General features: G+C 37.5%; 2 protein-coding genes across 2 annotated transcripts; one reads left to right on the top strand and one right to left on the bottom strand.

The window, feature by feature from the left end:
• Nucleotides 1–1,504: 1,504 nt before the first annotated feature.
• LOC104610396 (ent-kaurenoic acid oxidase 2-like) lies at nucleotides 1,505–10,599 on the top strand. Its single transcript, XM_010276984.3, has 8 exons — nucleotides 1,505–1,995; nucleotides 8,085–8,562; nucleotides 8,657–8,920; nucleotides 9,112–9,201; nucleotides 9,303–9,381; nucleotides 9,530–9,636; nucleotides 9,891–10,012; nucleotides 10,339–10,599. The coding sequence occupies exons 1-8, from the start codon at nucleotides 1,763–1,765 to the stop codon at nucleotides 10,442–10,444; spliced, it is 1,479 nt and encodes a 492-aa protein (XP_010275286.1). The 5' UTR covers nucleotides 1,505–1,762; the 3' UTR covers nucleotides 10,445–10,599.
• A 1,370-nt stretch (nucleotides 10,600–11,969) lies between these two features.
• On the bottom strand, nucleotides 11,970–14,096 carry LOC104610395 (glycine cleavage system H protein, mitochondrial). The gene is made up of 4 exons (XM_010276983.2): nucleotides 13,868–14,096; nucleotides 13,520–13,608; nucleotides 12,449–12,619; nucleotides 11,970–12,372 (listed from the first exon to the last, which is right to left on the bottom strand). Exons 1-4 carry the CDS (start codon nucleotides 13,974–13,976, stop codon nucleotides 12,244–12,246), a joined length of 498 nt encoding a protein of 165 aa, XP_010275285.1. The 5' UTR covers nucleotides 13,977–14,096; the 3' UTR covers nucleotides 11,970–12,243.
• Between the last annotated feature and the right edge of the window lie 11,035 nt (nucleotides 14,097–25,131).

Here is a 25,131-nt window from a genome sequence, read left to right on the forward strand (position 1 = left end):
TGTGCAAGAGCTAGATGAAGAGGAAGGACAAGAAGATGAGGAGGAAGATGAAGAGATCTTACCAAAGAATTACACCGCAAGACACCTGAAGCATCAACCGAGGACTAAGTCTCGCCAAGCTCTTATGATCACTCACACAAAATGGCAAAGTAAAATGGCTCGCCACATCCCCTTTTATAGGGAGGACCAACAGTCCAGATCTATTCAAATCAACGGTGTCGATTCAACGCCGCACTCCGCACGTGCGTGACCTCGAGAAGATGAAACGACTTGTCTGCCAACCCATAACGGAAATGGGACAAGCGTTAAACTAGCCCATCCACCCAGCGAACCGATCTTACCTTGAGTTCCTCAGCCGAGGACCGCAAAACTCATCCACACCCAATCGCAGCCAAGCACTACACTCCTCAACTCTGGAACTAGGGGAGTCGTGTTCAAGTAATGGTTGAGCTAGCCAAGAATGCCACGTGGCTATCTTCGTAGCCGCCCCCTCTCAGGCCACGTTGATGCCACGTGTAACAAAAGAGCACGACTAAGAAGGAGCATCCCGCATGGACAAGGAAGCAAACTCTGTTGAGGAAAAGGAAACCTCCTAAAAACCTCGACGAACGCCCTCATCTCGACAACCCCGGGAGCCATATCCATCTGGACGTGGACACTCAACTATAAATAGGTATTCTCTGCTCGAGGTAAGGGACCATTTGGAACTGCACTCTTTGAATACCTCTTTGCACTATCTCTTCGCCTCGGACCAACACTATTTAAACCTGATCGGCCGGGCCACATCGTTCTGAATCCTATTGACTTGATCGTCAGAGTACCTACCTAAGGAACAACTCCTCGGGCCTCTAACCTTTCTCCTAGTTGCAAATCTCGATGCACGACTTCATCCTTCTACTTTAACCTCCTCCGATTGGTAGGACTATTTGATTATGTTTTCGATTCGAAACACCTCTAATCCGAAAACATCAGGTACAATAATAAACTTAAAATTATCAAAAATGATACGGAGTTATTAATAAGAATTTGACCATTAAAAAAAGCTACTAATAGGAATTTAGATATTTCACTTGCTCATTTGTCACAATATTTACATGTTATAAAATGGAGTTTAACAAAAGTGGGAATTATTCCTTGCATAAAACAAGAGATCTAGCTAGAGGCTAATAAGAAATGTCAATAAGCCTCAACCCTAACACATCCTCACACCTAACCCAACCCAACCCAACCCATTGGTGAAACCGGATTAATTGGAAACAATCTTAATTTCTTATCAAATCTACAAGTCATACCACTTGTACAAAGAGACACTAAAAAGGCTAGACCAACCCAACTTTTCCATTTTCCAACCGTAATATACAATCTGCAATACATCCCCACTTTTCGGGTTGGATTCTAGGATTGGATTAGGTTCTGTTTGGCCCCACGAGAATTTCACTTTTACAGTTTTACTTGTACTTATTAACAAAGGTGTCTTATTGCGGGGTCTAGAGGGACCCTGTTCAGTCACTTCAATGACGACGTTAGCCAGAGAGAGAGAGAGATGCAGAGGCTGAAGGGTGTTAAATCCTATAACAAGTAGTGACAAGCAAGAGAGAATCCTATAACAGGTGTTGAATCCTATAACAGTATCTTCAGATTACAATTTTTATCTTTTTTCAACTCTCTCTCTATTATATATAGTTGCGTGCTGGAAACCTAGACCGACAGAGAGTTCAAACTCAAAAGCCTCGGCCAGAAGTGCAAAACAGAGAGTGTTATAATGGAACTGGGATCGTTGTGGGTGGCCTTCGTGTCCGTCTTGGCCGGGTTTTTTGCTTTCTATGGATTGCTCCGGAGAGCAAATGGTTGGTTGTATGAGCGTAAACTGGGTGAAAAGCGATTCTCCCTCCCTCCGGGCGACCTGGGTTGGCCTTTGATTGGGAATACGTGGTCTTTCCTCAGAGCTTTCAAGTACGACGATCCTGATTCTTTCATCTCCAGCTTTGTTAACAGGTTATCTCTCTCTCTTTCTCTTTTTAGTTTGTAAAGAGAATCCTAATTTTAAGCAAGGGATAGTGGATTAGTACGGATCTACAATAAACGCTCCCAACGCTGTCCAACAAGCCATTACAGTAACAAGATATTTTCAATGTGCGGCTACAGTGGCCTGTTAGAACAGTATTGGGAGCGTTTGTTGGGAGCAGACTGAGACATCATACACTATTCTTCTTCTTCTTCAGAGATACGTCCGCCGGTTCTCGTCATTTTTGTTGAAACATTCTCTTTCCTTCCGTCAAAAATTTTCTCTGCGTTTAGTTTGGGCTTTTGGGATGGGATTCATATTCACCACAGCAAATGACAGTGTTCACTGTTTTGATAATTGGTACCGGCACATTATGATGTGACACTAAATATGATTGTTCATGCAACAGCAAACCCGATTTCCTCCTCCAACGAAATTGAGACCGGATCTGCTCTTCACACAGCGCCTCAAATCGATCTTACACGCGCGCATCCTATTGTGCATTGGGAACATTTTCTGTACTTACAATTTATTATTCACGGAAAATATTCCCAAATATGATGTGCATGTAAAACACTCATGTGTGAAGAATAGATCCTGATACACCGATTTTACATAAAGTTTCACTATATGCCCGGCATCGATGCTGCTTAGAAAATGGTGCTATATATGTGCGAGTCGAAGCACCTATTTTTAGAAAATAGTGTTTTTTTTTTGTTTGAAACGTTGTTATTAAGTAGGATTTTTTTGGGGCCAACAACAACATCTTCTATTTGGTACCAGTGTATTGCATCTGTTTTCAATATTAGTATTTATTATAGAAAGTCCACATCATATCCTCGTTGAATGCAATGAACTTTAAATTGAGAAAACGTAGAATTTAATATTATTTTACCTTCTCAATTTCTAAGACATGGTTTAAAATACTGTTTTTTTATAAAAAAAAATGATTCCAAATTTTTACCGTGTTTTCTGAAGCACTAATATTTTTAACATGGCACTGAAAATGTGTCACCATTTTCTAAGCAACGGCATCAATGTCAAACACCACCTCAATTACATTAGGAAAGCGCCCCACAATGTCCCACATCACATCTCATCTCAGATGTGTATTGGGACCATCTCCTGATAATTGCTCATTATTTCATGTACTATCATCGGAGATATTCTCAATACATAGCTAAGATGTACTATATGACGTTGTGATCGAGACACTCCTTATTTGGGGCTGATGTGAACTCCTGTGTTTTAAATGCACGACTGATATATGCTGTGAGGTGGGTGTGAGCATTCCCTGTGATAAAAACATGAGAGATACTCCCAATGCAATGTCTGTATATAACTAGCGATCGAGACACTTGAGAGTCATGCATAAAAAACATTTCCCTATAAATAAAATAAATAAAAACATAGAGAAGTGTGAGATGTTTCCAATCCCAATGTACTGCTCTAAGAATTCTGAATTCTGAATTCTGAAACTGTTTCAGAATGACTGAAAAAATTAAAACCCTTTTTTTTTCCCTAAAATTGAAAAATTGGGTCTGACCGGTTGGTTCTTTTCCCTAAAACCATGGTTTTGACTGTTTTTCAATTTTTTTAATTTTTAAGTATAATACTCAGGTTGAACACCCCACCTAACACATGGGTGGATCTGCTGACTATCAGGTTGAACACCCCACCAATCGAATGATTTTTAATTTTCGGACCGTTTAAACCGGTAACAAAAACCCTAACCAGTTCGGCCACCGGTTCGATTTTAAAAATCATGGTCATGCTAGAAGAAGAAACGGAGAAAAAAACACCCCACCTAACACATGGGTGGATCTGCTGACTCATTCCCCTGCATGTTTGCCACGTGCTTTTAGGCCTTAAGTTTATTATTATTATTTTAAACTTAAAAAAATAATAACTAAAAAATTAGTGCTCTAGTTTTCTTTCAACTTTTATCAGAGTCTGTCAAATATGTACTTGATTAATGCGCCAAAAGCTTTTAAAACATGTTCAAGCTGTTACTCGTTTATAGAATTGTTAATCGGGTCTATTATTAATATTAATTGCTTCCAATTCCATAATGATATGGACATTGACGCCATTAAATCCGATTATACTTAACATCTATAATTATTTATGATAATAATGATTTAAAATTTTATTTTTAATAAAAATGATAGTAATTATTAAGTTATCTTTATATATATATTAAAAAGAAATGGTGGTCCAAATGGCAGTAATTTAATTACTAACATTACCGATTATAATACTGTTATTTATTTATTTAAACCCAGTTTTAATAATTACTATTCATTACAGTAATTTAATAAATATATAATTAGTGATTATAATTAATAATTTCCGTTATTATAAATATTATTAATAAATAGATATTTACTTTAAATTAAAATTATAAATAGTGTTATTAATAAATACTGTTAATAAATTTAGTAAGCCGGTTTTAATAATTACTGATTATTACAGTAATTTAATAAATATATAAGTAGTGATTATAATTAATAATTACTGTTATTATAAATATTGTTAATAAATAGATATTTACTTTAATTTTACTTTAAATTAAAATTATAAATAATGTTAATAAATTTAGTAATTATTGTTATATTAAAAGTATTGTTATTGATTATTTAATAAAATATTACAATTACTGACTATTACTGATAAATACTATTAATTTAATTTAATTTTGGTAATTATTAATTTAATGAATATTGTTAAGAAATCATATTCATAAATTTAATAATTACTGTTATATTAAAAATAAAAAAATGATATTATTAAAACTATCATTACTGATTATTTAATAAAATATTATAATTACTTACTATTATTGATAAAGGTTGTTAATAATTAAATATTTAATAAATAATGTTAACAAAAATCAGCAAAAATAATGTTTGTCTTTTTGCTTATTGAATTTCTTTGATTTAAATTTTTGGGTTTTGTGCTTTAAAGATTGTTACACGATGTTAGTTAAAAATGATATTTGCATTTAGCTTAATGAATTGCTTCAAGGTTCTAAATATCACCATGGGTCGATATGCCCTGTGCCGGTGTTTTTTTTATGTTTTACTTATTTTTTCCAAAATCAATTCAGAGGGGTCGATTTAAGGCCTAGCTACCCTCTGAAACAGCGGCTGACCCGATACAATCCCTGTAGGGGCGTATTAGGAAGCCACCGACATGACACGTATCAGCCGATACAAGCCAATATGTGTTTATACTTTGAACCTTGAATTGCTTTGGTTTACATTTATAGATTTTGTGCTTTAAAGATTGTTACACATTGTAAGTTAAAAATATTGCTATTTGAATATTTTTTTGAATTTTGATAACTATTATACCTAAAATTGTCAAATAATGTAACAATAACAATTGTCAAATAATTATAAAAATTATCAAATATAAATTAAAAGAAATTACCATTATTAGACATAAATTACCAATATTTATAAAAAAATTTACTAAAAATAAATCAAAAGAAATTATCACAAATTAGTAGACTTTAGGATGATAATTACTTGAAATTATCAAATAATATAATCCTAAATACATTAAAATAATTTGCCAAAGATTATCATAAATTAGTAGATATCTCCAAAAATTGCCACTAAATACCATAAAATCGATAAATTACTATGATTTACCAATAAACTATGATATAGTAAATATAATACATTAGTATATATTTACCAAGAAATTAGTATTTAATAGAAATTACCAGAAATTAGTAGAAATTATATAATAGAACTAGTCTCCATTAATTGACCAATAAACTATCATATAATAAGTATATATTGACCAAGAATTCTTATAAATTAGTATAATAGAAATTACCAGAAATTAGTAGAGCTTAGCCAAAAATAACCACTAATTTCCATAAAATATTATATTTACCAAGAATTATCATAAATTATTATATAATAGAAATTACCAGAAATTAGTAGAACTTAGGGACTAATTTCCATAAAATATGATAAAATAGATGAAGTTAGTATAACTTTGTAAAAATAACCATTAAATTCAAAAAATTAGTAGAACTTAGGATGATAATTACTTCAAATAATCAGATAATATAAACCTAAATAAATTACAATAATTTATCAAAAATTGCATTTCATTTTCTCATGCATCGCACGGGTCCCTGCTAGTTTATATATTAATAAAAAATGTTTTTAATCAAACTATCTTTTTAGACAAAGTATAACGAAAAAAGAACACTAGGACTTTATATAGTATTAATTATATAATTGTTTTGGATCTGAATTAATTTGAAAAAGCAGAAACTAATCCCAACCCAATTATTATAACAGACAAAACCACAAATCCGACCACATAATCAGTTAAGTCAGTTTGGTTCTATTGAATAGGCCTAACCCATTGACAACCCTAGCTGTTCATCATTTGTGGCAGGTAGCCTTGTCCACAAGGGCTGATACTCTGTCAGTTCTTTGTTTTTTATGCCTTTCACTTCTGCTGTGTTTAGCTTGAAGGAAAAAGTAGGGAAAAGAAGAGAAATGTAGGGAAACAAGCCTTGTATAGGTTTCCTTACGTTTCCCTTCCTTTCCCTACTTTTTCCTTCAAACCAAACATAGCCTTTGTCCCAAATAACCCCTTCTGTAACAACTTTCACTCTACTCTATGTAGAGTGAAAGAACATCAACATATAACATTTCTAATTGAGGTTTATTCCAATTGGAATAACCAATTTTCTAATTTACTAAATTTATTTATTTACTTTAAATAGTAACTTTATTTGTAAGTTATTAAATAATCTCACTAACTTTCTATTTCTATTCTAGTAATTTAAGTAATTTATGATAACATTATTAGTTTACTAGTTTTCATTTATGGTAACTTTATTAATTAATTAATGTTCTAATTTACAGATTTAATAATGTACTATTTACCATAAATTTTACTAATCATTAACATTTTACTAATATACCAGTTTCTAGTAGTTTAAGTAATTATTAGTTTTATTGTTAACTAACCTTTCTAAATGAGCAATTTTAAGTTCACTAATTTTTTGTTCTGTAATTGAAGTAATTTTCTAATTCAATAATTTAAGTAAATTAAGTAATTTACTAATTTAGTCATTTAAGTAATTTTCTAATTTAAATTTTATTGGTTCACTTTAAGTTAAGCAAATTTATATATCTAGTACATTAACTGTGATGGCTCAATCTGAGTAATTAAGAAATTTACTCATTACAATCACCTTTGTAATTTAATTTAATCAATGATTAGCTAATTTTAGTAGTTTATACTTTCTATATCTAAGTTATTTATTATCTAATAGAATTTAGATATATATATAGGGTGAGTTTCCTTTCGTCCACTTCAAAGAGAGAGAGAGAGAGATTATAGTAAAACTTTTAAATGGGGTGGGAAAGTCTGAAATGTGAGTAGTTGAATGTGGGTATTATGTGGAATTAAAAATTCAAAAAAAAAAAAAGAAAATTAGAAAGGGGATTTTGGGGTGAGTTTTAAAGGAGAGAAAGCAGTCCACGTGGACCGAGTCATAGGAATTATCTATGGACCACCATTTAGCTGCCTTTTGGGTTTTATCGACCATTGTCTTGTCATTTTGCACAGCCGGACGAACTCGAAATTTGGGACCCACTAGTTATATGTTATTTCTCCCGGTATGGTTTTCTACTGGACATCCCTTTAGCGGGTGGGCTGTCATTTATTCCCTGGAAGCATCATAAGATGGATTCCAGATGGCCCAGGCCCACCCATAGAAAATAATACCATCAGATCTCCTGGTTCTTCTTCACTTCTTCTCTATATCACAGTATCAGTCAACCGAGTGAACTTTTATGGGCCTGTAATTCATCCATTTTCTCAAGCCCAATTAAGAAGAATTAATTAGCCAATGGGCTGGGCCCATCATCTGGACATACCAAGCCTTCTTGCCCTCTGCAACTCTTCTGTATTGAAATTGTTTCTTCAAGTCAAGACCCCAAAAGTGGTGTAGTAGTAAGATGATTGATTACCTGTTTGCCATTTTTTTTCTTGTGATCACTTTGTAACCTGCAACATCCTTTGATCTGAAACGCAGATATGGTCGAACTGGAGTATACAAGGCCTTCATGTTTGGAAGCCCAAGTATTATGCTTACACTACCCGAACCATGCAGGCAAGCTCTAATGGATGATGAAGCATTTATACCTGGTTGGCCTAAATCCACTTATAAACTGATTGGAAGGAAATCATTTCTTGGCACTGTTGATGATGAACACAAGCGTCTGAGACGTCTTACAGCTGCTCCAGTCAATGGTCATGAAGCGTTAAGTGTGTATATCGAGTTCATTGAGGACTGTGTTAAATCCACCTTAGACAAATGGGTTGGTATGGGGCAAATTGAGTTCTTAACTGAGATCAGGAGGCTTACTTTCAGGATAATTGTGCACATTTTTCTTAGCACTGAGAGTGAACAGATGATGGAAGGTCTGGAGAAGGAATACACAGCTCTGAATTATGGAGTTAGAGCAATGGCCATTAATCTCCCAGGATTTGCTTACCATAAAGCACTCAAGGTGAGACCTTGCTAACCATGGAGTAATAACTTGCTTTCTTGTTTTACTTCTTCCCCTCTCTTAGCAAACTTGAATTGGGTTTTCATGGTTTCAGGCTCGAAAGAAACTGGTAGCAATTCTTCAATCTGCTGTGAATGCTAGAAGGCAGAGGAGGGCGAACTGTCCACCCCCGACGAAGAAAGATATGATGGATGCTCTGTTGGATGTCAAATATGAGAATGGTAAAATGTTGACTGATGAGGAGATTATTGATATCTTAGTCATGTACTTGAATGCTGGCCATGAATCTTCAGGCCACATTACAATGTGGGCAACTGTATTACTACAGAATCATCCAGAAATCCACCAAAAAGCAAAGGTGAAATCAGAGAACCCAGCCAGTCTAATATGCCTCTGCTCCTTGTTTTTTCAGTTATTCCTTTTCAGAGGTTTACATGTACTGTCACTTAGAGCTAGAACTCAGTGAAATAGACTAGCCCATCACTACTTTTTGCAAATTTCAAAATGAGATTCCTTGTGCTAATTGTAGCCATTCCGAACATGTTTTAGGCAGAGCAAGAGGAGATCATAAGGAAAAGGCCACCCACACAGAAAGGATTGACGCTCAAGGAAATTAGACAAATGGACTATCTTTCCAAAGTATGTTCTCCTTCACCTGAATTTTAAGCATCTTTAATGTCCAGTAGAATTGAGCAGATATTTGAACTACAAATGATTACAAAAATGTTCTGCTCTTGAAGGTGATTGATGAAACACTTCGCCTCATTAATATATCATCGGTAGTTTTCCGAGAAGCAAGAAAGGATGTTAATGTCAATGGTCAGTTTCTCTTCTCTATCTTCTACTTCTTCCATTTGCTTTCCTCCTAGGTGAACTCTCTCTCTCTCTCTCTCTCTCTCTCTCTCTCTCTCTCTCTCTCTCTCTCTCTCTCTCTCGATTTGTTGAAATAAAATGGTTTATTTCCCAGGTTACACCATACCAAAGGGATGGAAAGTTCTGGTTTGGTTCAGGAGTGTTCACATGGATTCTGAAATCTACTCTGATCCAAAGGAATTTAATCCTTCTAGATGGGATGTAAGTAAGATTATATTTTTACTCTGATCCGAAGGAATTTAATCCTTCATGATGTTGTGTAAATAAGCAAACCTGTGGACACAGTATGCATATAATGTTGTAGGAATGTTATTTCTTATGCTTATGATTGTACTGTTACCTGTAAAGGGTGGCTTGAGGGCCAAAGTCTGATGCAGATTAAGCACTTCAAGGCGAGAGTACTCCACTTTCAACCCTAGCTATCTAATATATATTATTGCTGAAACTATGTTCAGGGATTCACACCCAAAGCAGGAACCTACATTCCCTTCGGAGCAGGAAGCAGGTTGTGTCCTGGAAATGATCTTGCCAAGCTAGAGATCTCTATTTTCCTCCACCATTTTCTTCTTAATTATAGGTGAGTTACCCTGCTTTGTATTTCTTACTTCTTTATTTTTCTGGACTAGTCTAGCAAATAGAAAAAGAACAAAAAAAATTGGCATGATCTTGATTAATAAGAGAACACAAAGAAGCTCAATATCGAATTCATCACCATATTTTCAATTTAATTGTCTGCGAGTGGAATGGCAATCTCTCCCTTTGGAATGAAATTCCATTCCAGCTGATTCCAATTCCAATTTTAATTCCTGTCTGAACCAAACAAACTATGGGCATAGACCATTCCAATTCTGACTGGAAACCAAACAGACCCTAAGTATCTTATTGTACATTACTCGTGTGCAGGCTTGAACGGCTCAATCCAGACAGCCCATTGAGGTACTTACCTCATACAAGGCCCATTGACAACTGCCTAGCAAGAATTAGAAAGATTTCATCGGCAACTATGTGAGCAGGGATTGAACGAAATACAAAAGCACATCTTGGACCTCTTGGTGCTCAATTTTCGCTTTATAATAAAGTTGCCTTTTTAAATATGGTTGTGACATGAAGTTATGGTGATTTTTTAATAGAGAAATATGACCATTTGATAATTTAAGTATTTAACCTAAGACCCTGAATATGATGCTTTTCCTTTTTATCAACATAGATCATTAATAATTTTACTGATTATAAAAAAAAATGTAGGGAAATTGTCTAAAACTCACTATGAGTTTTCAACACTTCTCTAAAACTCACCATGTCAGTAAGTTTTTTATTTTCTAAAACTCACCTTCCGTTAATGCTTCTTAACAGAGGTGTCCATGTCAGCATAAATAATAATTTTCATGACCAAATTACCCTTGAATTGTTAATGCACCGTTAATGTTTTGTTATAATTTCCAGTGTTTTTTATAACTTCTATTTTTTTACATTTTTCTATTTTCTACAATCTATAAATTTTTCCTGTATTTTTGTTATTTATTTACAATTTCTGTGTTTTTCTATAATTTTTGGTGTTTTTTCTACAATTTTTATTTTCTGATTTTGTTTTTTAATTTCTATAGTTTCTATAATTTGAAAGTATTTTTTATTTTGTTTGCAATTTCTATAATTTTTTTTGTAATTTCTATGTTTTTATGTATTTTATATTTGAAAATATTTTTTAAATTTTTTCTCTTTTCATGTTTAAATATTAAAATGATAATATATTAACACCTGTTAATTTATTTTATATTTTTTTATGAATGTTAAAATGGTAATATATTAACACCCGTTAGTCTGTTTAATGTAAAATTAGTGACATGGTGACTTTTAGAAATTTTGAAAAGTTGTGGTAAGTTTAAGAGAAATGCTGAAAACTCATAGTGAGTTTTAGACAATTTCCCAAAAATGTAAAATGATAGATGCAGAAAGCAAAGGCATTCATCAATAACTGCCTATTTTTTGCTCTTGCTTCTTAGAAACCTGAGTAAAAGCATTACGTTCCCTAGATGTGTAGATGCTTATGAAATTTAAAAGAAATAAATATTAAAAAAAAAAAACAGATGCTGCTTCTGCAGTATATTACATCATTCTGACTACTTATATCCATGTGGGTATACATGTATGATGTAAACCAATGTCATTATTCCGGTCTTCTCTGGATTGGATTTCTTTATCCATGACTGTTTATTGAGAAGGCATCATCCTTTTAAAAGTGTTTGGGATGCTTCTATGATTCAATACTAGCTACAACATGAGATATTGCTGATAGCATGTGATGTATATCAAGAATATAAGACAGAGTTAATGGGGAATCCTTAGTTTAGATGATGACTGATAACACTTTAATCGCAAAGATGGAGATGTTCAATTGTTCACTAGGTTTTTAAAACTTCTAGTTCAAGTGCTTATGGTTGATATGGAAAGTTACCCATGTTTCCTACTAGGCTGCAGTTTAATCTTAGCTCAGAAATTGGGGAGAGATACAAATCCAAACTAGTTAAACAAGAGAATGTAAAATGAGAAGCACTGAATGATTGAAAAGATGGAACAGAAGGAAGAGGACGATGGTTTTAATTACATGAAGATTTCAGAACTAGTAAAAAGGACACAGAACAGAATGGGGAGGGGAAGAACAGTGTTAACTGATTGCTGCCTGTAGTCCTCCATAACCAACAGGAAAACACGTAGTAAGCATAAGAGCAACATAAAGTGGCTAAATTCTTCTTCTTCATGAGAACAGGGCCACAACCAATTGGTCCTAGAGAACACAGACGCATTCCAGTTCTAATGGGCAGCATCTTCTTCCTCGCAGAATTTCGTGTACTCCTTTGGTCCCATTAAAGATTCCAGTTCTGAGGGGCTACTGGGCTTCACCTTGATCATCCATCCATCTTCATATGGGCTGGAATTGATCTACAATTACAACATGTGATGAGTCCAGTGCCAAAGAAAAGAGACTGGAACTTAAGTCTTGAGTGATGGAATTTACCAAACCAGGGGTTTCACTGAGCTTTGAATTCACTTCAACAATCTCGCCTGAAATGGGGGAATTAACATCACTAGTTGCCTTTACACTTTCCACAGCTCCAAAGCTGCCACCTTTAGACACTGAGCCACCAGGTTCTGGCAGCTCCACAAATACAACCTCTCCAAGATGGTCCTGCAGAGGTTCCAATCTTCAGAAATGAAACAACAATTGATATGGACTAGGTCAATTCATTGTTTTTAGTTCAAACAAATTTGCATCCCGACTAATGATGAAACCTTTTCCTTCATGGGAGCCATTGTCCTAGGTGAACAGTTTGGTAAAGAAGTCTAAATAAACCCACAAATCCTCTACGTGGCAAGATTATTAGGATATGAAACTGAAAGGACCTACCTTTCCTCCTGCCACCTGGCAAATTTAAACCCTTCGTGTCTAGTCTCTAGACTCCAGGTCAATCTGATGCCGATACTTTCTACAAGGAACAATGTGTGGGACCCGGATATTTGTGTGCTTGTGAACCGGAGTGGAGTTCTAAAATGTGGCTCAAAAGCCTTGGAGCCTGGAGGTACTGGATAAGGTGGGCAGTTGCAAATGATGGACTAGACTCCAAGGCTCCATCTAGCTCAATGGTCCCTAGTCCCTACCTCATACAAGCAATACATTTCTAAGTTGATCTCTACCGTTCAATGGGCATTTAAATTAAAGTAAAGCCCAAATCCCAGAGTAACCAATAAATCTTAACCTCCCTCCTGCCTCATCCAGAGCTTAAACAGGGCCCATGTTAATGGCAGGAAACAAAGTTCTTATATACAATTGAAGACAGGAGTTTCTAAATTCTAACTAACCAGTCTGATAAATTAAACAGGATTGAAGAAACGCAGGAACATCATTTAATTCGCTTTTTGATGAAACCCCATGTTCCAATCAGTTGCTAGAATATAATATATAGCCACCAATCACCAATTTCCTTTCTCTGATGCAACTCAGACCAACCAAGTAAATAATAACAACTCAGAAAAGCATAATTGCAGAAGAGAAGAAGAATGAAAACTGGGGTTTTGAGAAAATAACAACCTGAGCATGGTCAGTGATGCCAATTGTTGCCACTGAGCCTTCATGCTTCACCCATTCATGTGATGAGGCATATTTCAATCCATCCAAAACTGCAAATGTATGACAAAATTTGATCCAGGGAGGTTATATATTCAAGCATCGTATTCTAAAACTATCCAGTCTTCAAATTTATCTATAAATTTCATGCTCTAACATTTGAAGTTTAAAATTAACCCGAAAGAAAAGCAGAAAATCAAAATCCAAGAAAGCTGGCTTTGTCACAACAGTGATAGGTAGCCCCCTTTGTGTCTGTGTATGTGTCTGAGAGAGAGAAGGGGGGGAGTGAAGAAGGTGAGGAGTAAAGAATACCAGTAGAGAAGCATCTAGAGAGAGAAAAGGCCGGAGAGAGTGAAGCCTTGGCAGTGCAAGAAATTCGTAGTGCATTGGCGGTTGAAGAAGCCCACATTCTGAGTGCCATGAAAAATCTGCTTCTCTGGTTATCTGTTTGGTTGGCTCAAACTTATCGAAAGCGGATACCGGGTACAGAAGCGGTTTGTAATATATTCCTGATTTATCGTGAATGAATGGATGGTTTGTGTCCACTGGTGGACGTTGAGTGCCTCATCCTATATACCCAATTGAACTCCCTCTACTTTTTTATCATGAGATGATACACGGTTTTTCATTTGTAAACCACAATTATGGTCTATAAATCATGATAATCTTTTTTATAAATAAATCATGATAATTAAAAACATATTGATGAGATTATTGGAAGTAGAGATACCTGGCATGCTTTTAAGAAAAAAAATATATATGAATTAGTAGTAATAAGATCAAGTGATTTTGATGATGAGATTGATCTGTATCAAAAATCAATCAGAAATTGTGTTTCCAATATTACAGTAAAAAGGTTAATTTCATGAGGCTATATCAAGTTATCAACAACCTTAACCTTATAGAGATCTAATCCCATGTTAACTTTACTAATAATACGTGTTTAGTCTACAACAATCCCATGATACAGGAATTAACACGGTCTAAGGACTGTAAATCTCACACTTGGACTGTAAATCATGGTTCAAATTATTGACACATGCGATACACAAAACCGATCAGTGTTTTAAATAAATTGGACCATTGGTATTGCAATATGTCTATCACTATTTTAAAAACCGATGTAGAGGATGAATTATTTTTATTTTTGCTCACGGGTCAGTGGTTCAATTTCAACCATTTAGGTTGGATGGGTAAGAGTTGTATATATATATATAGTATGTATGCATGTATATGTATATGTATGTATGTATGTATGTATGTATATAAAGAGTCTGAACTGTTTTTATGTAATGTGTAAAGTGATTTGGTTGAATGGGTCAATAGAACTGCCCAATTCATACGCGTTTTAACCAAGTCAATAGTTTTTGATCAATTTCTGGGTTTAAAAAAACCAGGCCCGAAAAAGAGGCCACATGGTGACTCGAGGTTCTATCATTTGAGTCAAGTCAGGCTGAAAACATTGGCCTCTATATTACAGTGTAATGCTAAAGATCCTATAGTACTTCAGGCTGCAAGTCGGATTGCCCAATTTGAAGAATTTCAATTACATTGGGTTTGGATTGGGGTTTAGACCTATTGAAAAGTTAACAAATTACAAACCAATCCAATCCATGATCCCTTGGACAACCTGACCCAACTTGAACCGAACTTTATAGTACATGTCATATATAAATATGTGTTATATATGATATATCATACATTGATTTGTTTAAATGCATAATAGTTGTATAACCCTCACCATATACTATCATGTCTTCCTTTTAAGATAATCACTTCACTTAATCCCAATCGGAAACACTAAAACCTTAATAACATATTTTATGTTTTTGAATATTTTATTCTTCATTTCCTCTCTTCTGTTTATCGCGCATAGCTTATAGCCCATAAAAGATCTATCATAAATCATAACTCATAATAAACTATAGTCATTTCAAACACTTATTTTTCTAAATTTTGTACTAAAAAAGAACTATAAAAACATAAACATATATAAGTTGAATTCAGATATGAGATTGAGAAGTTTTATGAGATTTTAGTGGATGAGAAGAAGGTTGGGTTGGGCTGGGTTAGGGTTGAAGAAACTTAGTTAGGGTTAGGGTGTTAGGGTTGGGTGTTTAGAACTTAGGATTGGGCTAGGGTTGGCCTCAACCCAACCTAACCCAGCCCGACTTGCAGCACTAATACCAACTAGTTGAACCCCATGCGATCCACGAGTGTTGTTAAAAGAAATTATGACAGGAGCCTTATGACTATTAATTGGGCCAAATGGTACCAAATCCAACCCAAACTATTTTTTGGTTACTTGTTATTAGATAAATGTGTGTTAAATTCTATTATCTTAATTTTTCTATTTTTATTACATTTTATTAATCTTATTACTCTTAAATGTGATGCACAAGTTTTGTTAAATGGCAATTAGGGTTTTATGTTCAAATTCCAATTTTACTTTTCATTCACAATCCAAAAAGACCTTCCCTTCGTTAGTAATGATCAATATTATGGTTCTTATTACTTTTCATTCACAATCTTATTAGACTTTTGGCAACAATCACCACTATAAATCCTCATAAGCATTGTGCCATGTGACCATGCATATCGTATCAGTATTTTGAACCTTGGGCCCAATATACATCCTTATTTGAGAAGATTGGTCACTTAGGAGTGTCAATTGCACTGGACCAAGTCCAATCCGATCCCCATTACAAATGGACCAAGTCCAATTCAATCCAATGAATATTTTGGATTGGTCCAATTCAATATTTGGACTGTCCAATCTGTTCAAATTTGCTTTAATTTAGATTTATTCTAAACCAAACCCGGTCCATTAGATTAATGGACCAAATATTGGCTCAATCCAACCCAATCCAATATAAATTCATTACGGATGGACCAGGCTCAATTCAATCCAATAAATACTTTGGACTATTAAGTCTACACTGGTCTAATTCAATGTCTTGTTGGTCCATCCAATCTGTCCAAATTGAGGGTCCAATCCAAAACCGATCCATTGACACCCCTACTTACTCTTGACTCCATATCCAACTTTGGTCAAACCGAAGCATAGATCTAAATGCCTAGTTCTCACCATACTTATAACAATGGATAGCAGTAGGGTTGTAAGTCGAGCCAACTTCGGGTTAGGCTAGGCTCAGGTTGGGCACAACCCAATCTTTTTCCTATCCCTTAAAATTTCATAGAACTTTTCAGTCTCAAATCTTAATTCAATTTCAATACATATATTAATCCTACATTGTAATAGTATTTGTTTGTTGATGTTTTTATTAGATTCTTTAGTACAAAATTCAGAAAAATAAGTGTTTGAAATGGATATAATTTTATTATGAGTTATGATTTATAATAGATATTCTACGGAATGCAAACTATGGATAGTAAACAATAGAGAGGAAATGAAAAATAAAATATTCAAAAAACATAAAATTGTAAAGAACACTGATGTGGACCCCACTGCTGTGGTCCCCATTGTGTTCGTATGGCAGCATAGCATTTTTTTTTGTTAGTTAGGTCAGTGTTGGTTGGTAGTTATTTCAGTTTGTTGTTACATCTTGTTATTTCAGCTTTATTATTAATTTATTTGTCATGTAAGCAATAAGGACAATTCAGCCCTTTTACAATTAGTCAACATATATAAATATTAAGAGTGGTAGGCAGATCATTAAAATCAACCCTCTCTCTCTTTTCTAAAACCCTTCGTGTGCTTCTTCTTCTTCTTTTCTTCTGAAATCTTTCCTTTTTGCTTTCAAATTCAAGGTTGATTGTAGTCTTGATCGACTACTTGGTATCAGAGCCTACACTATGCCTCCCAGTTGCAATCATGTGGCGCAAGTGGTAATGTCGGTATTGCAATGTTCAGTCGGGACTAGGTGGACTAGCATAAAGCCATCCTATGTGAGAGCCAGGACTGCGGAAGCGTGGTGGGATGTTATGATCCAATTGTCTTATGTTGGTAGTATGGGATGCTAATGTGAGGTATCCCAATAGAATGGGATGTTGTTGTGGGGTATATATGTGCTTGGGTTCCCTCCCTCTAGAAGATAGCTTTTAGGGGTGAATTCTCCTAAGTCATGTATCAAATGGTATCAGAGCTAGGTTCGTGAGAGTGGGATTAACTCATCAAAAGTTCCTTTACCTATTCCATTGAGTGATGAGGGATCGAATGGGGAGGGTTGTCAAAGGTGTCAGGATTTGAGAGTCTATCACAGGCGGTGGAGGCAGGTTGATTTCAGTCATCAGCAGTCCAGGCCAGCCCCAGTTCCTTCTATGGATCCAGATCCAGGTACCACAGTCCCTTTATCAAATCCAGGTCCCCCTGAGATACCTTCCACTGTTGCTATTTTACCTCCTTTGGATGACCTTGACCTCCCCATTGCAGTCCGTAAAGGCAAACGGCGTTGCACCACATCCACAACTCACTGTATTTCCCAGTTTCTATCCTATAATCACCTGTCCCCCTCTTACAGGTCCTTTCTCACATCCATTGCTGATATTCCTATTCCTAGAATAGTGTAGGAAGCCTTGTTAGTTCCTGAGTGGAAAGATGCAATGAAGGTTGAAATGGATGCCCTTCTGAGGAATAATACTTGAGAGCTATTTGACTAGCCTAAAGGAAAGAAACCGGTTGGATGTAGATGGGTATTTACTGTGAAACATAATGCTGATGGTTCCATTGAAAGGTATAAGGCCTGGTTAGTTGCAAATAGACTTATTGTAAAGACTACTTGGAGACTTTTGCTCTAGTAGCAAAGATTACCACTATTCGAGTTCTGCTATCCCTTGCAGCCAATTATTCTTGGCCATTGTTCCATATGGATGTTAAAAATGCCTTCCTCAATGGAGATTTACAGGAAGAAGTCTACATGCAATTACCTCCTGGATTTTATGATGCAGAGACAGGTAAGAAGGTTTGCTGGTTGAATAAAGCCTTATATGAACTAAAGCAGTCCCCCAGAGCTTGGTTTGATAGATTCAGACAAGCCCTTGAAAAATTCGGCCATGTACAGGCTCAGTCAAACCATACATTGTTCATTAAAAGAGTGGACTCTTCCTTGACTTTGCTTGTTGTATATGTGGATGATATTGTAGTGACAGTGAATGATAACAGTGAGATCGAGTCTCTTAAACAGCTCCTTCATCAAAAGTTTGAGGTGAAAGATCTGGGAGAGCTATGATACTTCTTGGGTATTGAGTGAAGGGATGAGAGAGCCATCCTATGGACGCCCAAAGATTGCGGAATAAGGGGCGAATTTCAAAAATTTTATCTCTCCCTTCAACTGGGAATCGTATTCCCTATTTAGAAAATCATATTTTCAATGATCAATCTTGAACCATAAACTGAACCAGATCTGAACCAAAAGGAGTGAGAGAGGATTATACCTGATACGGAGAAATACTATCTCCCAATGGAGGTGTTCACGCCCAAGGAAGGATCCAAAATCTGCTCCCACTGAAGATGGCACAGTGAAGGATGGAGTAGAATCAGCAATGTTCTTCAAAAGAACTTGACCCTTCGCAAGAATCAACTGGACGGCTTGTGAGTACAGCTCCAATCAATCTTTTCCCAAAAGATTGAAATCAAGATCCAATCTTGATTGCTCCCAAGAACTGGAGATCGAACTGAAGGAATGGCAATGGCAGGAAGGTGGCGGCAGGAGAGAATTCGCAGTATGCAAGAAATCTCTCAATCTCTCTTTCTTTAAGAGAAGAATGTTGTTGATGATGTAAAAGGCTGCCGCCCCCTTCCCCTTTTATAATCTCAAAGGGATCAGCACCTAATCAGATTAGGAGTTGCTAATCCAAATCATATTTGGGTTAGAAGTCCCTTAGTGATAAGGGATAATCCTTATCTTATCTGCAAATCAGATCAGCTGTCTCCTAATCTAATTAGGAGGTTTCCAGATCTAAATCTTATTTAGATCTTGGACTCTCTGAGTGGATAGGGTCTAAGCCCAATCCTTTTAACTGACCCACTTCAGAATTCGCCCCCTTTAAATGACTGAGCAAATCAGCCCAGTTCGAAATGGGCTTAAGGCCCATTAAGGTTATGTACTCAAAAACCTTCCAAATTGCTGCCCAGTTGGGCTTCCTTGTATGGCGTGGGACCCAAGCATTGATCTACACATCAGCCACATGGGTTCAGTCCGGCCTTTGTTACAAGGCCTGGTCGAATGTACTGCTGAAGACAGTGTACCCCCTGAAACCCATCAAATGAGCTCTATGGGCCCAACACTTACACTAAGTGGTCCCTGGGCCAAGCCACCTTGTAACACCCAGGGACTGTGGGCAGATGCAAGATTAGCCCATCAGGCATTATCCTCAATGGTCTTACACTTAACCTCTCAGCCCATAATGATCATACACTGCCCGACAAGAGAGGACCTCTCCCTCGGCTGCAAGGAACAGTGTTGCACTCTCCACTTATATGGATCCCGGGAATTAAAACCTTCTTGCAAAGAATTTAGAAACCATACATATATACTTTTATATCTTATATAAAATATATTTTGCAAAACAAATCTCAACGGTTGAAATCGGCTGCCGGCAGTCTTGGTTTCCATCAGTGAGAGTGCATCCCCGATCATTACCTTTGTCCGACAAAGGGGCTGATCATGTCACTATGATCACCCACTCAGATGAATTCTCGGACTGTCCCAACATACCCAGGTTTTGACCCCCACTAAGGATCTCACTGATTGGTACATCAAAGACAGCCCAATCTGACACCTAGTGCAGTATCATAATCGAGTCTAGGGGTCGGGTGTAACTTTCCAGTTTTGCCCATCAATCTCCAAGGTCCAGGGCAATACTGGAAATCTGGTCCAGTTCAAAGATTCAATTAATCCTACACTGTATGTGCCCAGGGTCTCACCCTGGCAGCTGAGACAGGCCACCCCAACCGACTTGGTGGCACCACAATGTCAGCCTTGTCAGGATAGGTCTCCCCAGACCGACCCACTGGCTGTGAACATTCTAAACTAACACGAGTCTCATTAAGTGTCCAGTTTAAGGGTATTACACAGAAACATACCAAGGGAACATGAATCAAATATGTATCTTTATTCATTTACAATAAACTCATAAAGTACATCATTCTGATTGAAGCTAAGGGCATACAAAACTGTCTAACAGCTCCCACTTGCACTTAGGTCCAATCAGGTACTAGCCGGAGTCCCATGCTTTCCACGTGTTTCTCAAACACTTTCTATGATAGTGGCTTTGTCAATGGGTCTGCTACATTTTCCGCTGACGCTACCTTCTGAATCAGGACGTCCCCTCTACCAACAATCTCCCGCAGTACGTGGTACTTCCTCTCGATGTGCTTCGACTTCGAGTGGGCTCGTGGCTCCTTAGCCTGAGCAATGGCTCCATTGTTGTCACACAACAATGGGATGGGTGATGTGCTGGACGGAACAACTCCTAACTCGTGAACGAACTTCTTCATCCACACAGCTTCTTTGGCAGCCTCACTTGCGGCAATGTATTCGGCCTCGGTCGTGGAGTCTGCAGTGGACCCCTGTTTGTTGCTTTTCCAACAAACAACACACGATCCTATCGTGAAAATATATCCAGATGTAGACTTTCTATCATCTGGGTCTGACTGGAAATCGGCATCTGTAAACCCCTGGATCTGTAGTGAGCTACCGTCGAACACCAGACAAAACTCTTTTGTCCTCCGAAGGTACTTAAGTATGTTTTTCACAGCAGTCCAATGCTCCTGCCCTGGGTTGGCCTGAAATCTGCTTACTACACTCACTGCCTGAGCTATGTCAGGACGAGTGCACAGCATGGCATACATGATGCTCCCTACGGCTGAGGCATAAGGAATGTCTTTCATGCCATCAATCTCCTCAGAAGTCTTGGGAGACATCTTCTTGGAGAGAGTGACTCCGTGCCTGAAAGGAACATTTCCTTTCTTGGAGTTTTCCATGCTGTATCTTTTGACTATTTTGTCAATGTAAGCAGATTGGGATAATCCTATTATCCGCTTCGATCTATCTCTATAGAGTCGAAGACCCAGTATATAGGAGGCTTCTCTAAGATCTTTCATGGAGAATTGCTGCGAAAGCCATACTTTCACCATAGTTAACATTCCTACATCATTCCCAATGAGTAGAATGTCATCTACATACAGGACCAAGAAGGTAACCTTATCCCCACTGTACTTCCTGTAGACACAGGGTTCATCCGGATTCTGCTCGAAGTCAAACGATTTGACAGCAGAGTTAAAACGGATGTTCCAACTTCTAGAAGCTTGCTTAAGCCCATAAATGGATCTGTTAAGTTTACATACCATGTTTTCCTGACCTACAGCAATGAAGCCTTGCGGCTGCTGCATATAGATATCTTCAGTAAGATCTCCATTCAGGAATGCAGTTTTGACATCCATCTGCCAAATCTCATAATCATGGTATGCTGCTACAGCTAGCAGGATCCTAATGGATTTAAGCATGGCCACAGGCGAAAAGGTTTCCTCATAATCGATGCCCTCTTTCTGAGTGTACCCTTTCGCCACCAGACGAGCCTTGAAGGTCTCAACTTTACCATCGGGGCCCTTCTTCCTCTTGTAAATCCATTTGCAACCGATTGCCTTTACCCCGGAGGGCGGATCTACTAGAGTCCAGACTCCATTGGTCTCCATTGAGTCTATCTCTGCCCTCATGACCTCCACCCACTTCTGGGAATCTATGTCCAACATAGCTTCCGCGTAAGTCACAGGATCCTCCTCACTAGTCAAGGTTTCCACCAGGTAACTATCCTGATCATAACCATAACGGACTGGTGGCCTGGATGCCCGAGTGGATCTTCTAAGTTGGTCACTACCTGGAATTTGTGGGACATCTCCCACTGCTTTTGAGCTCTCCTCATCAAGAACAACTTCCTAACGATGGGTGTCCAGGATATAGTCGGTTTCCAAGAATTGTGCATTTCGACTGCAGAACACTTTCTGCTCACTTGGGTCATAGAAAAGGTAACCTACAAAGCCTTTTGGGTAGCCTACAAATAGGCAACGGCTGGTCTTAGATTCCAACTTGTCTGCACTCGTTCTTTTAACGTGTGCTGGACAACCCCAAATCTTCAAGTGTCTGACACTTGGTTTCTTTCCGGTCTAAAGTTCATATGGAGTATTCGGAACCGATTTGGTTGGAACCCGATTCAGCACGTAAATCGCAGTCTCTAATGCGTAACCCCAAAAGGATGTGGGTAACTCTGAGTGTATGAGAAGCGACCGGACCATATCTAATAAGGTCCTATTCCTCCTCTCTGAAACACCGTTAAGTTGTGGTGTAGCAGGAGGAGCTAATTGTGATACTATCCCATTGTCCTTTAAGTAGTCCCTGAATTTGTCAGAGAGATATTCGCCACCTCGATCGGATCGAAGGGCTTTAATTTCTCTCCCTAACTGTTTCTCGACCTCTTGTCTAAACTCTTTGAACTTTTCAAAGGATTCAGACTTGTGTCTCATTAGGTACACGTAACCATATCGTGAAAAATCATCTGTGAAGGTGATGAAATACACGTGTTGATTTTGTGTCCTAACACTCAGGGGACCACATACATCAGTATGTATTAGGTCAAGTGTGCCTATACATCTTTCAGGCTTTCCATTAAATGGCCGTTTCGTCATCTTGCCTTGTAGGCAAGGCTCACAGGTGGGAAGATCTTCTACAGCTAGAAAATCCAAAGGACCATCCTTTACCAACCTTGTGATTCGGTCAACACCGATGTGGCCAAGTCGGTAATGCCACAGACACGTGGGATTAACTATATCACGGGCTCTCTTCTTGGGGTTTTCAACCGACGTAATTTCGGTTATGTTAGTTTCTAGAGAAGGATGTAGAACATAGAGACCGTTCTCCAGTTCCCCGTATGTGATGAATCTGTTATTTCTTTTAATAGTAATCGTATTACTAAAGAAGACAGAATAACCATCTGCACACAGTTTTGAGACAGAAATCAAATTTCTTCTTAAATTTTGTACATAAAGACAATCTTTTAGTACAATTTTTCCTTCTCTAAAATATAATTCCACGGTTCCTATGGCCGCGGCTGCAACAGTTGCAGTAGTCCCCAAGTAGAGTGTGACTTCTCCTTCACTCAGCCTTCTGCTTACCTTGAACCCCTGCAATGAGTTACACGCATGAGTTGAAGCCCCAGAGTCAATACACCAGGACGCAGAAGCTACCAATAAATTGGTTTTTATAACACAAGTTTCGAAGTTACCTTTCTTGGATTCCAGGTAGGCAGGACAATTCCTTTTCCAGTGGCCGGTCTTCTTGCAGAAGTGACAGGCATCCGATGCTTTGTCTTTCTTCTGCTTCTTGCTTTTAGTGGCTTTCTTCTGAGGCTTCTTTGCCTTCCTCTTTCTCTTGCCTGTCTTGCCAGCTTCAACAACCATGGCTACAGGCTCATCCTTTTTAATCAGTTCTTCAGCTCTTTGCAACATATTGCTGAGCTCTTGTAAGCTGACATTCAGCTTGTTCATGTTATAGTTCATGATGAACGGATTAAAGGAAGGAGGCAAAGAGTTAAGGATAGCATCTATCTGGGTTGCAAGGTCCAGCCCGGATCCAAGAGCCTCCAGTTCGTTGATGTATCCCATCATCCGAAGACAATGGTCGTGAACTTGTTGACCCTTGGACATTTGTGTGGTCATGAACTGTTTCAAGACCTTTTGTCGAGTAGAACGATTCTGCTCTTCATACATTGTCCTGAGACTGTCCAATATGTCTTTGGCAAGTTCGATCTGATCGAACTGCCTCTGTATCGGATTGTCCAAAGAGGCAATGATGTAACACTGGGCAAGGGAGTTTTTCTCCTCCCATTCTTGATAGTCTCTCCTTCGGGCCTCAGAAGCCCTATCTCCCGGACGCTCCGGGGCAAGATTCTTTGCCACTTTGCCAAGTTTTTCAGAAGCAAGGACCAGCATAAGGTTCCTATACCAGTCAGCATAGTTTGGGCCCTTCAACTTGTTGTCATCAAGTAGCTTTGCAAATGATCCGTTTGCCATTTTCTGATAAAAAAGCAAACATCAATCCACGACCTAATTTGATTCATGTTCATTTCATAGATATGGATTTTAATCTATGATCCATTTCCATTTATTCATCTCTGAGATTTCCCTCCTTTCTCAGTGACGGAGACTACGGGTTGTCTCTGGAAATGTGGGAAATCACATAGGGTGCATGAAACCAACTGTTTCAGCTGCATAACCCCACCACCTTTCTGTGAAGGATCATATTCACTCATCATATGAGTTTTCCCTTTGGCCTCTGTCAGACAAGGTTCAGAGCCGTTTTCAGGTAAACCTTTCTGTCCAATGAGTGCTTACCCATCATATTCGTGAACGCCAAGGTACCGTGAGAGAGTTCCCATTTTCTGGTGAAGCCCCTCCCACATCGGTCTATGACGCCCCTATCATCTTATGAAACACTTAGACAAGCCCAACAGCAAATGGATAGCCCATTTTCTGGTGCGTTTCCTCATTACTGAAGGACCCATCTTCGTGCTAATGATGGAAGGCCTTTAGAGAGTTCATCATATGAATCTCCCTATCACAT

The sequence above is a fragment of the Nelumbo nucifera genome, chromosome 1 (assembly GCF_055504915.1).
Source record: "Nelumbo nucifera cultivar China Antique chromosome 1, China Antique-T2T, whole genome shotgun sequence".
In the NCBI taxonomy this organism is placed as follows: domain Eukaryota; kingdom Viridiplantae; phylum Streptophyta; class Magnoliopsida; order Proteales; family Nelumbonaceae; genus Nelumbo; species Nelumbo nucifera.